Raw genomic sequence first — 18,530 nt, forward strand, 5'->3', positions numbered from 1 at the left:
AGGTAAGATTTAACTCAGACGACAGTAAAACTGCACAACTACCACTTTTTTAACTTGGATGATGAAAAGAAAGAGCTTCCAGTCAATCCTGTCATGTCCATATGTCTAAGAATGACTAGGCATTGCACTTTATATTGCTAAATAAAAACCAGTTGCAAGATTGTAACTCACTGCTGGCTGGAAAACCCTAATCAGACAAGTTATTTCCACATAGTTTTACACTGCACAGATTGAACCATTTAAATATTAAGAAATGTCTCCAAAATGTAACAGAAATGGTCCCCAGCATGGACAAAAGCATTTGGCTGGTGTTTGCTTTTGCAGATTGCCAGTGTGGCATGATGGGGCTGTCCCTGCTACAGTCTGCTGGGGCGTCTGCACCCAGAGAGACACACCTCAACTTACTTTAAGTTGCCAGCTTAGGTACCATGAACTGCATGAGCTGCAGCAGGATGGGGCTGAAATTCCTAAGAATCCTTGGTAAATCCCTGGGCAATGAGCCACAGCTGGGGAGAGCTGAGCTGGGCCATCCGTGCTACAGTCACAGCTTCATAGTGCAGTTTGGATGTGCCCTGCAGGAACAGTTTTGTTTCAGTGGTGCCAGTAACTCTGCCACTCCGTGCTGGCACCAGGACAAAAAGCCTCCATGAAAGGCACAACTGAGCGACACTTATCCAGCTACTACTCAGAACCGCAATCCAGAGGCATTTTTATACACTACTACAGTGAAGTGTGCCCACATTGTGATCCCGAGAAACCTCTTTGGCCAGGGTCTGTCTGACATGAAGTAGAAGGCATGGCACAACCTTGGCATGCCTCAAGTGTCCTCAGATACCACTGGCGTCAGCAAAAGCTAGGGAAGCATGGTGGCTTATAGGTGGTGCTCTGAACTTCAGAGGATTGTATCCTTAGTAATTACTCATATGGAATATGTAGTAGAAAAAGTCAGTAGGACTTGGGGAACTACTCATTAACCCTACCAGCTAGGCATACCAGAGCAGGCAGTGGGATAGACATCAAGAGTCCAACCTGGAAGAAAACTCGGAGATATGTCAGATCTTTGCAGTCCATGCAACTTCCAGCTCCTGTAGTCTTATCCCAGCTAATGCCACAATGGTTAGCCTGGGCATCAGCACCAGTCTGTCCATGGCAGCATGACCTGCCTACAGTGAACAAAGCAGCCTGCTCTCAAATGTGAGACATTCTTATTTGGAAAACCTGAGTGAGCTCCAGCTGTACCTTTGGCTTGCAATGTGAATATACCTGTACACTCCAAATACGCACCATCGAAGTATCAAAGCAAGGAAGGAACTAGTATTTTCTGTAGTCACTCTATTCGTCTAAGGACTGATGCATTAATATAATTTACCATCCTTGCTGAACTCCAAGTCACTGGGGCAACTGAGAGTGCAGTTCCCATTCAAAAGCTGTTGCTGATGGGATGTAAAGATGTAAAAATATGTGATCTTTAACCATCTGGCCCAATTCTTGTTCATCTCTTGTACATTTCTATAGAAGTAGGAGCAGAAATAGCAGTCAACAGCTAATGCCTGGAGACCACTCAAGTTGTTCTTAAAGATTTCACCTGGGGCTGCTGGTGGAGCAACACTCACAAAATAAAGTGGGCAGTGTCTAACACTCCTGTGGTATTGAACACATTATACAGAGGAGCTAGATGCTGAAATAACACTCATCAGCCCCCTGTCACCTATCCTGGTATAAGTGGGATATGAGGCAGTGGAACTCTCACCAACTGAGATTTAGGCCCACAGTTCAGTGGAAACAAACTGGACAAAAAGCCCAGTCTCTACTGACAGAAACAACTTTTGCACCACTGGGTCAGAAATGCCGACAGTCTATTGTCCTACATTGCATTTTGGATCTACCATGTTTGAGGAGAAATCAGAGTGGCTTGTCAGCGACTAGGAAACAGAAACAAATCCATGAACTTCAAAAACCGTTGAAATTAATGAAATCATTACAGCATGTAGAGGAACTGAATGTCTTTCTGCATGCAACATTGCAAATATCATTATAATTGACTTAATCTTATTCTTTGTTAGGATATTTTTATCTTGTACCTCCATAGTACTGTACCTTTAGTATCATGTCTCCAGGCAGCAATCTTCCATCTCTGGCAATTACCCCATCTCGATAAATATGCTGTATAATAATGTGAACCAAGGGGGTCTCACTGCCTCCCACAATCCTAATGGCCAGACTTTCATGAGGATCGGTACGGCTGATTTTAATGCAGGTAATTTCCCCATCTGGAATCAGGTGATACAACCTGGGAAAACCTGGAAATGCACATAAGGTATTTATTTGACATCACAGCTTTACTTTGTTGAAATATGCACGACACAAGTTCAAGTACCTGTCCGTTAGCCAAACTAGGTTTTATGCATGGATATAATTTCTAGTAAGAGGGTAGGAAAGAATAGGTATGCTTGCTGAGTGGACTTGAAGGGATCTTTTCACAATTAATATATTCCTTTTTTCCCCTCACAAAACACAGCCCTAAACCTTTGATGTAATCCAGACAAATGAAATGTACTTAAAAACTGTTACACATTTTAGGGGAACAAAATACATTTTTAGTCCCCAGAGACACCTCAGAACCACACCACAGTTCCTTGCTGGCCGTAGAGGAGATGGGCATGGGCACCTCAACAAACATCCATCCCTTCTGTGCTGGACTGTACGCTCTGTCTCACTGGTAGCATCCCAGGCTATTCTCTGGTTTTGATGCCATAGTGGAGGACTGGGTGCTTGGCTTGTGATATCCAAGGAAGCATTTTATTTATCTTCAGCTAACAGAAGGACAAGATATCTTGGACAATCCAAACCACACAGTAGTTTCCCTGCCAGATTCCTCTCCCTTCATCACTGCCTGAACTCCAGGAAGTAGGAGTGACTGGTTCTTACTGTGATGTATCTGTGTTAAAACTACAGTATGCTCAAAGTGCCTGAAGGGAAAGATCACTGCTGACCCTGGCAATCTGGCTGTAGGGAGGAGGGACTAACAGTGGGCAGAGGTCTTTTTGTATTTATAATGCACTGGATAAGAGTATCCTCTTCCAAACACCACTTTCCAACTGGCCTGTTTGATTTCACAGCATGTCACTAATACTCTCCTTCCTTCTAGGTCCACACTCAGCAGTGAGCAGAGCTGAAGTAAAAGCACCTGGGAGTTTTATACCACAGGTGTGTCAGCCTTCAATAATTTTGAATCCCCCACAGGTGAGAGAAAGCTTTTGAATTTTTTGCATGCAGGTCCAATCCAGTGCTTATATGAAAAACCTGTAAATCAAAAAATTAACTGCTAGTATTTTTCAATAACCTATTTTAGAAATGAAAGTACAGTAATTGTTATTGAATAGTGGTTAAGTGTAAAATGAAAATTAACAGACCAATATCTGAGATAGAATAAATATTTTCTAGTACAGAATTAGCAGGCAACAAACCAGCAAGGCACCAAAGCCTTTTGGGAGAGAGCAAGGGGAAAGAAAGAACAGGAAAAAATACTGAGAAACACCATGTTGCATCCCTTACCACTTCTTTGATCATATTCTCTTCGGGGTGGGAAGCTGTCCTCCTCCACATCTGTAAAAAGCACCTACCGGTAGCACAGACTTCGACTTTGTGGTTTTACAAGAGTTGACAGGCAATAAAAGTCTATTTAGATAACTACACAGTCTTTACCAACCTAATACCCAAGTATTCATTTAGTTTATACTCTTGTAATAGCAGTTTCTGCACTAATACATGTTTACTTAAGTTTGGCATGCAACTAATGGCTCAGGAATGGAAGGTGCTTCATTTTCCCCATACTCTTCTATTTTCTAAATGCTATTGCTCAGCTCATAATTTGTTCAGTTCTCTCTAGCCTGAAGTGTGGATTCACTTGATCTAAATCCAGGCCTCTAAGTCAAATGCATAATTTGGTGATCCACTTGCTCTGACTTCCTTTATAGTGCACAGTCACTCAAAGGAATCAATATCCCTGTAACTGTTAAATCACCCCTGGAAGTGCCAAATGTTCTGCACTGCTGCTTAAGAAAAATGAGGCAATTAACTCTGGCATCTCAGTGGGGTGCTTTAAGTCAGATGATACAAGTACTCCTCAAAAATCACTAGCGGTCTGATCCCTGCATCAGAATAAGCATGCGAATTTTACATTCTTAGTGTGACTACAAAGGTAGCTATGTGTAAAATGCAAATGAAAATCTGGATACCTAGATCTTCTCTGCACACAAATAGTATAAATTTATATATATATATATATATATATATATATTTTGAAGATGACCAAAACATTCCTATAGTAGAACTACTTCCATTTCCCATTGCATGACTCACTTCACATCCTAACAAACTGTGCTTTTTGACTCAGACACTCATTTTCCTATAGCTCAATCTGAAAACTTTTCTAAAGAAATTATCCAGTTACATTTCTTGTCCATGGAGAACTGTGCATTGAACAAGCTATTGACACTCTCATGTTATTTCAGTCTGTAACCCCAGAGCAAAATCAGGGCAACGTGGCAGTGAACAAGTCTCTACACTTGTACAAGACTTACATATATCTTTACATAGGGTATAAACTTATATAAGTTTCTTTGCATCTTGAACAATGCCTTAACTGGTTTGTTAAGTCATGCAGTGGCACTTGGCTGACTTTCAATATGAGTTTATGGAGATTCTTTTAGAGGAATTTTTAATGCCTAGTTTCCTTCTGAAGTGAGCAATCTACAACAGAGCAAATCTTCTCAAGACATTTTTCTTGCCAGTTTACAAATTTCTAATGCTTCTCTTTTTTAGTTAGCAGGCTGTACTGTCTTACTTCTTGTCTTTATTTGATTTGTGCACTCTATCACATATAATTAATAAATTGAACCATTTTCTCCAGATGGGCTAAGCAACGAAAATAACTCCATGATCCATTAATTTCTGCTCTCTTCGTTGAAGACTTACCTCTTTTTGTTCCAGACATATACAGACATTGTATTGCCAACAACCTAGACTGCTGTAAAGAAAGGCCAATGTCTATTTTGATAAACTAACAGTAATATCTGGCAAACTGAATGTATAAAATACACAAATACACATTCTTTTAAATAAGAGAATTCATAATAATTTTTCACCAAACAGCCTGCATACACTGTGTGCAGTTTGATTGAAACCTACCACACCTATTATAAGATGATGCCATGTCTAGAAAGCAATGTCTTTGAATTGAATTTTTGAATGTTTATACCATATCCAGAAAAGGTGGACCCTTTTTCAGCACCTGGTTGTGTACAGTGAATGGGGCCTCAGCAGGCCAATTTAAGGGTCTTCAACTCCAACTGGGTTGAGGACTTGCACCGCTCAGCCTGTTGTGAGGCTGGAGTATCATTTTTCACATACTCCATTTTCCAGCCCTTACAGTCTTATTGGTATTCTCCATAATCTTAGGCCAGGTTTTCCAGAGTCGGAAAACCCAGGAGTATTGCATACCTTTCTTTACCATTTTATATTTCCAGTCCTTAAATATCGAAGAGCTGCTGAATCTAGAAAGGAGACTTTCTGTCTCATTTTTGGTGATTCTTGCAGGTTTTCCCACAGAGTGTTGTGCTTTTGTCACCGGGGGTTGTATGGAGCACTCTGAATCTGTCAATATAATAAAATGTCATCTGCATTCAGAAAGATTGTGTGGGCTTTTTCCTCAAAAAATATTTCCCTTATACTAGTGTGCAATTTTATTTATATTTTCACACATCCTATTACAGTAACAAATAAGCACAACGTAGGACACCAAACATTCATTAGTATAGTGGCTATGAGATAGTACTACAAAATTTTAACTATGCTTAATATTTTATCCCCACAGTTTATAACATTTAATGATAGTGTTCCTTCAGTGCTCAGGTTTCAGCTGACTTCTATGCGTACCACGTTCCCTCCGATAGTGCGGCCATGAGTGTAACCTCTGTCTTCATTCCTGGTATTCAGTACAACAAAGCACTGTGTAAGGTTTGCTGTGACTCTTGAGTCCAGATTAATCAAAGGTCACTGTAAACAAAACTTGTGTCTGTGTTTGCAAGTCCTCATTTAGATCAGAAGGCCTGACTGATGTGAGATGCCAGCCCATCACCACAAATAATGCTGTCTGCAGGGACACACACTCATGCTTCCCAGCATCTGGACACCAGAATTTAAATGAAGCTTGTGTAACCTATTGTAGGAAAATTCTTGTGTCTCTGAATGTCACATGCCCTCGCACTTTATTCTGCAACACTTCCTTCCCAATGGATTTTCATGCAGTGTTTCATTCTCCCAGTGGTTTGCCATCATTTTGATTTAATGCCTTCCATTAATTCTCCAGGGAGGCTGCTCTGATAGAGGGGGCAGGTAGAAGGTGATGCCAGTTCTAACATCTCTTCTTCCTTCTGGACATTCCTCTCAACAAAGGAGCCCCAAAATAACTAAAATTAAACTGCTGTAGAGCTGAATGTGTCTCAAAAGAGTTATGGCTCTCTTATTTACAGTAGGAAAATTTATCAGTCTGCAGTAGAGGAAATGCTACAGAGACAACCCCTTTCTTTTGGAAATTGCCTGGCTCATCGTTCCAGAGCAGAGTACTTTGAACCAGTTCTGTACAGCTGTTCTGGGAAATGAGAACCGCAACTGAATCAAATCTAGGAAAAACAGAAACAGTGTGGCATTTCTGTGGGGTGCAGCCTTCCTGAGACAGAAGTTGGGCTGCACTGTCTTGTACTGGGGTGCAATAAACCACTTTCTTTTCTGCACATAGAGAGCCTTAATGCAATGAAATGCTTGATACCATGTGTGTTTCACTTACCTTCTTTTTCTTCATGTACTTTTCCAAACATTGAAGCATATCTATCCATCTATCTATCATATATATGTATGTGTATATATATACATATATATATATATATATATATAAAAAAATACAACAGGCTTCCCACTGAACTGAACTGTTCTGTGGTCTTGCCAGCGCCTGCTGGGGCTGCCTTGGTCTTTACTGCTGCAAAGCAATAACAGGTGGTAGAACTGCACCTACCACGAGACTAAGAATGAGTTTGACTTTGAAAAACATTTGTCATCCTCAAGCAATCATAAATTCAATTTCTTTTACAATGGCTTGACTGCAAAATGGAACTAATCAATGTTTTTGAAAGCCAGAAACACAGCTCTCCTTTAATGTAAAATTGTATAGAGGTTTTTTCAGTTGCATCTGCAAATTCTTTCCTCCTAAAACATTAGCTGGTTTGCAAGCTGGTTTGTAGATCAGTTTAAGTAAAGAATATATTTTTTTATAATCTTTCTTGGAAGTGAATTAAAAGTGTAATGCCAAAGTAAGAGCACAATGATACAAATAAGCATAGCAAAGCTGGAGCAGTCTTTGCTTGGAGATATTTCATCATTTAAGTAGATTGTCAAGGTCATTTACACTACTAGATCCAGTCAGAGGATATTACATCTTAAATGCATCAGTGCCATAAGCATGTCCCTGTCACCTTCCCTCACGTCTCAGAATAAAACCACCTCTTTTAAACTTTCTGAATTTCAGTCCTGGAAAGCTATTTGTAGCTGCAAGTGCTATTAATAAAATTACTCTTAGGTAGACATCACAAGCTTGGGTGCTGCACTACAGAAAAATATTGTTTTTGCATGGGTTATTGATAAACACCAAATTATTAAAAATGAGAAAATCTTAACAACTCCTTCCCTCAAATATTTTCTCATCAGTGTTTGCACTTCTCATTCGCATCTAACATTTTATTTGGTTTGGACATTTAATTCTCTGCTGAAAATGCCACAAAAACATTTAAACAGAGGAACAAAGTAAGCCTGAATAATTTAAATTTAAAATAAGCACATATAACTGATTAAACAGATCAAACCACAGACTAGAAACATAAATAGTGAAGTAATCTTCACAGTGCAGAACTGCTACCAGCTCCAGGTATAAGATAACATTAGACTGTAACTATTTCTCTGCTGTAATTATAACAGAAACACAGTTGACATTATACATCATATTTTTCAATGTCTGTAGGTATCAAAGGGGTTTTCCAAAACCAGTACTGCATTCAGCTTCAAGTTAAGCAGAATTTGAATATTTTTTCTCCCACATCAGAAATGATTAGTTTGTCTTGCATTCTCACAGTCATATTGCAACTGAGCATTGGCCCAAAAACCATAGTAGCTTCAGATTAAAGGCACCTACACACACTGCAGTGGAATGCTGAAGGTCAATACATAGATACTCATTATGGTTTTCATTCTCAGAGCTCCCTTGACTGAAATACGGGCAAAACACAGATCAAACAGAGACATCTGAACTAAGATGAGGAAATTCTGAAAACTGGGGTCAGATGAACTTTGAGCTTTGCCAGATGATCTGACAGCTCCTTTATCAATAAGAAGTTATCAGCAAGAAGGGTACATATCACTCTGTGCCCACTGTGAGGCTGGCATAGTCACAGCTTTACTGTGCACACACACTGACTAAGCTTGGTGAGGAAAGTTGGCGGAGTGCTGTCCAATCTCCTCGAGCAATGAGGCACGGCTGAGTTGTGGTCTCAGGTGGTCCCAGACATGAACCTGTGAAACCTCAGGAAAGGCAGCAGCAGCTTTCACACTGGGTGTGTGGACCTCTGAGGTCAGGAACCATCTCCATTCACCACGACAGAAGCATGCCCAGGAGAGTGGAGTGGCACTGGGGAGAGAGAGACATGGGGCTGCCTTTTCTTCAATGGGTTAGGACCACAGCTTCAGCAAGCACAGGGCAGAGCATACCGTAGCTATCCCTAAAGACTGACCAACAGCTCTAATCAGAAGTCCAACAGCAGACTGCTCAGAGCAACTGAGGATTTAAAAAAAATAAATAAAAGAGGAACATATACAAGCTGGAGAAAAAAACCAGCCTCCAGCTGTCAGGATAACTGCTACAGAAAGAAGTACATTTATTTCCTCCTCCAACAAGAAGAAACAGAGAGAGCCTTTGAAATGACATTACACAAAGCACCTGTTGCAAAGAACTGAATAGAGATTTTTGTTCAAGTTGTATTGCTGCAAGTTATTTGCTTGCATCTTTTTAAGATTAAATTCCAGAACTGTGTAATCAAAATGCATCCTTTGTAAATGTAGTTAATAAAGTAATTTAGGTACCCAGCTTCTGTGATCTCATAGTTAAGAGTAACTGCTTATTAAGTAATTACATGCCTACCTGGTTTTTCCAGTGCAGCCAAATACATTTGCAAGTTTACAGTCATGCTTGGTACAGAGGAATGAAACCGCAAGCAGAGCCAAGGAGAGAATGGACAACCTTGATACTGTCAGTGGGACCCTGGAGTGATTGCCACTTCAGGGCCCCATTATATGTTCCTTAAAATTGAGACAGCAGTACTTTTCATTCTGTTGGAAATGTAAAGGCCAGTGTCATCTTACACACCCTCCTTTCTGTTAATGTCTGGACTACACTGGGCTACTGCATAGGTGCTGTTGACATCCAGATCATCCACACACTCTGGACATGAAACCAAGCTTTCAGTGGAAGAGTTACTAATGTCAACTATATGCCTAGGCACAAAGCAGTCATTAAAATCACTGTATCCCATCCTGAAGAGGTGTTTTTTCAAAAGTATGGACTTGGGACATGCAGAATTCCACTCCTTCTGAAGAAAGGCAAACTTTTGCTTACAGTGGATTGAAGAGTTGCGTGGGAATGAGAAATATACCTGTCTGCCTACATAGAGATATAAACAACTTATTTGCAAAATTTTACTTGGGGAAAAATAATAAAATATTTGGGACAGTAAAGTTATTAATAATGTTTCCAGGTCAAGGAGGATATTCACATTCCTTTAATGGAAAAGGTTCACAGTTTTGAATAACCAGGTATTATTTTGGCTACATCAGCAAGTATGTGAGATAGGAGAGTAAGTACCATGAACACAGTAACATAGTGAAATTCTCCTGAAAGAATAAGCAAATAAAGCAGAATACTGAACATGGTTCCCCAATTCACCACTTCAGGAACAATGATGCTTAGAAGTAGCATTTGGTGGCCTTTTGTCCTTATTCTGTATGGGTTTCAATGAGAACTTGAATACAGAGCAAAGGGAAGTTAGATATTTTGACTTAAAGCCTGTATCCTGGACATTTGGTCTGGGAAGAGACATGAGTTCCTGAGGTCTCAAGCAAAGGAATAATAAGGTCACTGAAGACCTTGATTAAGGCAATGATTCCCACTCATTCATCACATCCTACTGATGCTTGAATGCCAATGTTGGTTTTATAATTATGGTCCAGAGTGATTAGTAACATTTGCTTATTGCTTTGAGAATGTCAAATGTTAAGTGTTACTGCCTGCCAGACTCCTCATCCCTGACATGCATGAGGCAAACTTGCCTCTCCCCCTGTTTAAGAGCAGAGCATTCTTACCTCATCACCAGCCTGAGTTGGGTAATACAAGTCTGTCACCAAGGATCCCACAGAAATGCTGGAATAATTACAGTACTTTGCACTTTCATACCATCCTCCCAATGGGAATTCCTAGTGCTTCGTAAACATTAGCCAAAACTTATTAACTTCCTATAAAGTATGATCATTGTGATCCATTTACTTTAGGGGGACAGGCACATGCTGATGAAGACTTGAACAAAATTACAGAGCAAGTCAATGACAGCTCCAGTAATAGATCCTAGACATCAGATCCCACATCCCGTGTGCTAGATACTGGACTGGCTGTAGCATTCAGGCTGTTACCAGAACAGCCCTACATGAGGTGCCACACATCCCAGCAACGGTCCTGCCTGCTAGTCACATCTTTTTAAATAAAAAAAATAAGGAAAGATTGAGTTTTCTGGTTTGTTTTTTTTTTAATCACACACAGTCCACCACATGAAAGGCATGTCAGTCATGGACATCCGGTTCCCATGTGGATAGGATCCCCTACCCCATTTTAAGTGATAACACAAGGAGAACAAAGCATTACCTTCCTCTCCAGCAGCAGAGTTTCCAACAGTTTCCCTTTCACGGTCAGTCTGGTTGGAAACAGCACTTCCACTTTTTGTCCTTCGAAGAACACTGAACGCCTTGTTTATTTTTTTAAAAGATCTGCTTCTTATAGTGGAACGTTCAAAGTGTCGAGCTGCAACAGCAGGAAAAAACAAATCAATACAGTTCAGCAGTTCTGGGATAGAACCATAGCATTTCTGCAGCCCTTGGCATATGATGGGCTATAACATCAACAGCAGGGCTGCCTGCACTTCACCTTCCCACCTGAGTCCTGCTGATACTCTAAGGCTGCACCCACACAAATTTGGGTACAATTACCCTACCTCAGTTCCACATCCTGGAATTGCCTCCTTCCCTGTCTGTTTTGCCAGCCACAAAGAGACATCTTCTGTGTATGTGGTAGCCTTAGAAAGAATAATCCTCTGCCAAGACAAAATCTCAGCATCAATCCTGTGAAAAATGCAAGTAAAAGGAAGAAGCACTGCCTTTCCCAAGCTATACAAGTGTGACAAAAAAAAGGCTGGAAGTTGTTAAAAACTCTTCTTGAAAAAATCCCCACTACCTCTACTGCCTCAAAACCTTGCAAGGCTTCCAAAGCGACCAACGATTGCCAACAATTTCATGTCAAAAATTCAAGGATTATCAGGTAGGAGGGATCAAATATGTCACATATTCTGACCTGGGTAAAGCAGTACAAAAGTAAAGTCATAATACTTTCAAAACATGTTGCTCTTTTCCATCCTGCTAAAGACATCTTTACGGCAGTTGCTGTTCTGTCTCTTTCAGCTCTGCATGCTAGCCAAACATTGTAATCTAATAGTACAACATTCCTTTAAACCAGACTGTGGCCTCTAAACTCAATAAAACTGACAGGATTTATTGAGATTCTGGAGTTCTCTTCTTGCATTTTCCCTTTCCTCGCCCCTCCAGCTCCATGCACACAAGAAGAAAGCACTGCTCGTTTTCTAGTCGTTCTTCAGCCCTTCATCAATTCTCTCAAGACACAACTGGTCCAACAAGGTGGGCTATCCATTTTGGCTTCAGAATCCTCAAATACGCAGTTTGAACTCACAGTTAACACTTCTGTGTGTGGCAGGACATGCTTTTCAATTATGACACTCATCAGAGGTGGGTGCAGTGTCACAGGGTGAAAGATCAAGGCAAGATTTCCTGATGCAACTTGTTGCTGACTGTGGTTATTTCAGCAGGACCAGCTCTTCCGAGCTGCACCTTCCTGAGAAGCTGGCAGACATCTCCCAAGATCCTAAGGCAATTCTTAAGGTGTATTTTTCCTACAAATACTTGGCAACTGCCAAACACAGTTCCAAACAGGCTTTTGGGTTGGTGCCCATGTCCATGGGGGTTACCTTCACCATGCTCTGGTGAAGCCGTTACACAGTTACACCATCTCCCCAGCACATCATACATAACATTTAATCTTCCAACTGAGCTGACTTGCCTAAATAATCTTTCTTAAGACTTGCAGTTTGCATGTGTACAGCTAGTCTATCTTCAGCTTGATGCTGCCCCTGGCCAAGCCATTTTGTTTTCAACTCAAATCTATTTGCTCACTGAGTACACAACTGGATATACCATGTAAAATGAAAGTTTTTGATATTCCCCCCCCCCCCTTTTTTTTTTTCTAAATCCTCCAACAACCTATATTTCACAGAAAAATCAATGTTGAAAGAGGCCACCAGGTTCTGAAGCCACCTTTTTAGTTCTTACTTCTGTTTCGGTTGCTGCGGTGCAGGTCTCCGGGGCTGCTGCCCAGCTGGCTGTCCTCTGAGGTGGGGCTGAAGGCCGGGTTCACCAGCCCTGGCTCATCTGTCATTAAGGCGATGGCCGCCGCTGCTGAGAGCTCAGGGCCCAGGGCAGCTACCGCTAAGCTGGAGCCATGGTCTGGAGAGCAGTCTTGGGAACGCCTCTTCCGTTCCTTGGTAAGGCCATAGTGAGATGCTCCTTTACATCTAAGGAGAAGTGAGGAAAAGAGACACGATAGCAAGTTGCATTTAAATGCTGAATACTTATGGAAATTATCTGGTGTCAAGGAATCACTTGGAGTACAAACTGTGATGATTGTGGTGACCAGTGAAATATGGATGATTAACAAGAGGGAAAAATGCCAACCCTGTCATGTTACACAGAATCAAAAAGAAGGAAATCTGTCCTTCAAAGGAGCTGAGTTAACATCTTACACAGAAAGACTACTGCTGGTCAAGGAAAAATAGAGAGCCACAGTCTGGCATGTAGTCTCACATGTATAAACAGTTACTGCAGATGCAGGACAACAGGAACAGCAGGAGGCTAATTAAATCAGAGGCTGATGAAATAAAAGGTGCTTTACTCAGTCCTGCACCCAGAAAAACCCTCCCAGTCACCAAGGCAGTCACACCTGAAGCACAGTAAGGTGGTCTGTAGAGACCAGTGCAATCAATGAAGGGAAAGCTGCAGGTGGGAGCTCAACACTTGAGAGCTTCAGGAATCCACTTCCCATAAGGTGCCCATACAGAGCATTTACTACTTGAATTGCACCTGGGGAACTGTTTTCAAAATCAGCCACAGAGATGAGGTTGCCAGCAATGCTATTCCAGCTCAACTGAGACACTAAAATAAACAGGTCAGTGCCTTGACAGAGGAAGAGGTGCAAGAGGTGGTAGGTGTGTCCCACTTCCTCTGCAGCCCCACCAGTGACAAGGAGGGAGTGCAGGGCTCCCACCAAGGTACTGAGAGTAGGTCCTCAGACCTCAGACCAAGGTCAACCTGGGATTTCATCAGCTTGAGGAGCTCAAGGCAGGTCCTAAAATACTTCTGAAGGAAAATCCAAATCCTAAATCCTAACTCGATCTCCACAGTGACAAAATCCTCTGTTTGTGGTGGACATGCATGTTCCCAAAAAAGCTGAAGATAAAGCATTATAAGAGGCAAATTACAAGCCTGCTTTGAAACCAACTTACTGGTGGCACCAACTATCTGCTCTAGATTAATCCTAGACCGTGAAGGCAGGACCATGTGTGGCATTTCTTTTTTAAGATGCATTAAAGAAAGTCGCTAGAATGAAATTGAAGGTCACTGTACTCTTTATGAGTCAGTATTCAACAAAAGCTATAAAATAACTGAAAATACAGAGTGGCCAAGGACACAGCACCTGTGACTTTTTTCCAGCACCTCTTCTGCCCAGTGCCCACCCACTAGAACCACATTCACTGCATTAGAAAAAAAAAATCTGCCTTTTAATCATAATCTAATGATCTTGACCTACTTTCAGTTACTATTATCTCTTTCTTCATAGCAAAGGCTAACTGATGACTTTCATGAAAGTGCCCTGTAGGGCAAACTCACAGAAATAGATGTAGAAACCCTTAGGGATAGAAAGCTCTTCGTAATATATGGCATGCACAAAAGGCAATGCATAATACATGCAGTACACAATGCTAGTGGGTTAAGTGTCACGAAAAGAAGTAGTACACTGAACAGAAGCCTTGGAAGAGAAATGATTTATGGAAGCAGTTTCTGGGACAGCAAGAAAGAAGAAGTCACAGAGCTCTCTGTATTAGCTTTAGAGCAGCAGTTTAATTTCTCCTATGGTATTGGCTTTTGATGAGACAATTGAAAAACCTTTTTTGGCACTAAATTATGATTTACCATCATTCACCTCATACCACTTCTGACAATGTTCATCTTAAAGAGGGGAAAAAGCCCTAAAGCAAACTGTGTCATATTGACACAGGGCTTTGTATATACTTTAAGGCTTGGATGGGAATGGCTGTAACAGAATTTATTTCTGAAACCTTACACAAGCAAAATGAGGAATCTCACTAGAAAATACTCTTATGGAAGAGAAGGTTGGTCAACTATTGCAAAAGACTGAAAGAAACTATTTGAGGCACCTGTTGCAAGGTAAGACTGCAAAAATAATTATGTAAACCAGAAAGGAAGAGCTCTCCTGCCTCTCCTGCAGCAGGTATTTTTCTATTCCTTCCAGAAAATGGGGTGTGACTTCCTCACTCCCCCAGAATCCTACATCGTGGCAGGTTGCTCTCCTTTAGATTTCACAAGAAGCAGAAGCACAAAGGCCTTTCCCTCTTGCTGCTTATCTAAACTTCTCCAATGCAGCATTTTGGAAACCCATCCTTGACATCTTCCACTTGCAGTCAAGTCACATTTGCTGAACCAGCCTAGTAATTTTCAATAAAATAGTTTAAAAAAAGTCTAAAACCACAACACAACAAAGTGAACACAAAGAACTGGCTTTGGGGAGAACTGTTTGTTGTTCTCAGAAGACAGTCTCTGCTTTACGGTGATCCTGCAAAGATTTAGAGTATAAGAGATATTCCTACTCCTCTACATTTTATTTCATTTGCCTCTGCTTTCACCATGCCAGTAAAGTTTCAGTAGCCGATATTAGAACAGCAGCCTTGTGAATGGATTCTCAAATGCAGATGATTTTTTATATTTTGTGGGTTCTATGAAGATCAACATGAAGATCAGAAGTGGCTCTGCCCAACGATTCCCAGCTATCTAGATTCAACCACTGCCTGGTGCCCATCTGCACTTTACTACTAAAGACTTCACTTTCTGTGGAAATCCTCACTTGCTGCTGCTGGCTGCACTGCAGACACTCAGTCAACAGCATCAATCCAACAGCAATGAACAGAAGACAGTTACTTTGAATGTAGAGAGGACTGACACAGTTTAAGATGTGGCTTATTGGAGAAGACAAGTTGTCATGACACAAAGCACAAAGCATATCTTTCTGACTCTGCCAGAAATAGTTAAAAGAGAACCGAAGCTCTTCAAGTGTGAGCACTGAAGCTATTTCTTAAATAATTGTGGCAGGCATAAATGAATACAAATCAAGCCTGCTTTCTTCGGATTAACACAGTGTCCTTGAAGAAGAAAAAAAAGTCCCAAGACCTCAAACTTGTAATAAAATCTGCAACGGCATCTCTTCACTTTCATTGTTTTGCTTATGCTGACACTGCTGTGATAACAGAAAACAGAAGAAATTACTGTCTAAGTGGAATCATATTTATAGTGTCTCAGCTACATTTTTCCATATGGTTGGATTTGGCTCCCAGAAAAGAGGAATCCATAAAACAGCTACATGCCAGTACTAATTAGCTCTCTCATTGTGATTATTAATCACAATGCCTGATTTACAGCTGGAGGAGCAGGATACCTGATTAACACAGGCCTGTCAGAAAGTGAACCCAACTCCGTCTGCAGGCCAAGGTGAACTACAGATTTATGTTCCTTCTCAGTCGCACTGGACAGCAAGTACATCCATACAGCTGTATGATACTGAAACAATTTGAAGGCCAAACTCGAGAGAGATAAACAGACATTAATAATGTGTGTTGTGCAGTTCATGTCATTAAGGTAGTGTCACTAGGTGCATACAGGAAATTGAGAAAATAGCTTCTTCTGTTTGCATAGCCTCTTTTATGAAGCAGAAATGTGCTGTCTGAAATTCTGGCCACACAAGCTAACCACTAGGCAGTGGAGAGCAGTGGTGGCTCCTGAAACTTCAACCAGGACTGCAATTCTGGCTAGTATCAACACTGGCAGCCACAGGGCAATCTTTGCTCTGCACCCTGCTCCACATGCAAGGGAGGCTTTGCACTCCAGGCTTCAGGAGCAGCACATCCAAAGTGCTGGAGCAAGGAAATCCAAAACACCATGGCTGCCTTAACTTGGTCCTACAATTCATAAAAACAACCTTCAGTTAAACTCAAGGCCAAAAGAAACATATTCACATCATTTGAAATTCAAATCAAAACAGTGGTTTGAAAACAGATTTTTCCTTGCAGCATCCCTGACTTGCACAGCAAAGGAAGGACTGAAAGTGAGGTTGACCTCAAGGATTTCAATTACCCAGGCTGACACAGGGACAAAATGTAAAGCCAAAACATAAGCAAGGACAACTGCATGGATTTTTTCGCTTCTCTTCTAGGGATTGAAATGAAACAATACCACAGATAAAAAATATGTATGCATTTGCCCATGGAAGGGGATTGGAACTAGATGATATTTAAGGTCCCTTCAACCCAAACTGTTCTATGATTCCATGACTTATAATGCATTTTTTCTTAAAAATGCCCTGCTTCCTGTGTCACTTCACAGGCTATCCCTCTTTCTTCCTGTCTCGGACTTGCCTGGGTATGAAACAGGGGAAAAAAGTGAATCTAAAGAGTCACAGTACCTGTGAGCCAGGTCTGACACAAATAAACAGAGCAGGAACCCTCCCTGCTCAGTTTCAGTGGTGCTTTCCCAACCTCACTTCCAGCACACTCATATTTTGGAGCTATTTTGCTTTAGTACAGCAGCCGTGGACATATTGTCTGAATGAAATTAAAAATAATGTATACAAAGCACTTACGATTGCCCAGCAGAAGAAAATACTGCATAATGGGCTGTCAGTGCTGATCCAAAACTAAACCCTGATCAGAGTAGACAAGTATGTTTCAGCTATGTTCTCACTGCAAGCAGCCTCATCCCTGTGTAATTTGGGCTGGACACAAGCTGGGATCCAAAGTACCAACAGTGTGTATCTTACCCCCATCACACAAATGCTCCCGACTGCTCTGGCACCCCTGAACTGATTCAGTGGAAAGGCTGAGGGAGCAACCAAAGCTGATCAGCTAGGAGTGTCCTGGATAACCTGGTGCTGATTAACCTCACTTGTGAGACCCTGGTGAGAGGCTCCTGCTGTGCCTGGGAAGAAAGGAGGGGGGGGCTTGAACTGGAGAGCCTGACTCACAAGAAGGTGTTGACAATTCCTGCCCCACGGGAACCATTCTCACCATGTGTACATCAGCAGTGACTGACACAACCCAAATACCCACCACATGGATTTCAGGCCAAATGCCTAAACTCTAAAATTTTCTAAAACTCCATCATGAGGAAGTGAAGTGACTTGATCAGCTCTCAGATAGGGATGACATCCTTCTTCTGATCTTACTTTCGCCAACTCTGCACCAGGAAATGTAGCCAAAAATGAGAAAGGAGCAAGGCATCTAAACTCCAACCAAATCCCATGTTACAGATCTAAGCTAAAATGCACCAAATGCACAGTCCCCATCAGGACCAACTATATGGGTGCTGAAGAGGCCAGAGACACCAATGTCTTCAGCAGTGAAGGTGACCACTATGCTACTGCTGTTTGCACCCAATGATGTTATATCATCCTTGCTCAGAAAACTGGGTTCTGTGAATCCTCATCCTATGTGCAAAATTTCTCTTTTTTTCTTTCTTTTTTTTTTTTTTCTTGTTTTGTTTGCTATATAGGGAAATCCATCCTGGAACTGAATGCTTAACATCAATGATTTCTCCTTGATAATTCTGAGTTCTTGCAAGGAATTACCACTATGTGAATGCTGCATATGAAAAAAAGCTTCATAAAGAAGTATCTAATTTTTTTTAATGCATTCGCTTTTTCTGCTTTTCTTAAAGAATATCAAGAGCATTCCTCAAGCTACTGTAATCACCAG

The 18,530-nt window shown here is 41.2% G+C and overlaps 1 protein-coding gene across 3 annotated transcripts in view; it reads right to left on the reverse strand.

Annotated features, from left to right (window-relative positions):
- The window catches only part of LNX1 (ligand of numb-protein X 1), a 68,686-nt gene that overhangs the window by 21,235 nt on the left and 28,921 nt on the right, over window positions 1–18,530 (reverse strand). For all 3 annotated transcript variants that reach the window (XM_032686004.1, XM_032686005.1, XM_032686007.1), the window contains 3 exons: window positions 12,766–13,007; window positions 11,015–11,170; window positions 2,098–2,300 (listed from right to left, as the gene is read on the reverse strand). In XM_032686004.1, coding sequence (XP_032541895.1) covers window positions 2,098–2,300; window positions 11,015–11,170; window positions 12,766–13,007 — 601 coding nt within the window. The remainder of the gene's footprint in view (window positions 1–2,097; window positions 2,301–11,014; window positions 11,171–12,765; window positions 13,008–18,530) is intronic.

This window comes from Chiroxiphia lanceolata, chromosome 4, assembly GCF_009829145.1.
Source record: "Chiroxiphia lanceolata isolate bChiLan1 chromosome 4, bChiLan1.pri, whole genome shotgun sequence".
Lineage (NCBI taxonomy): Eukaryota > Metazoa > Chordata > Aves > Passeriformes > Pipridae > Chiroxiphia > Chiroxiphia lanceolata.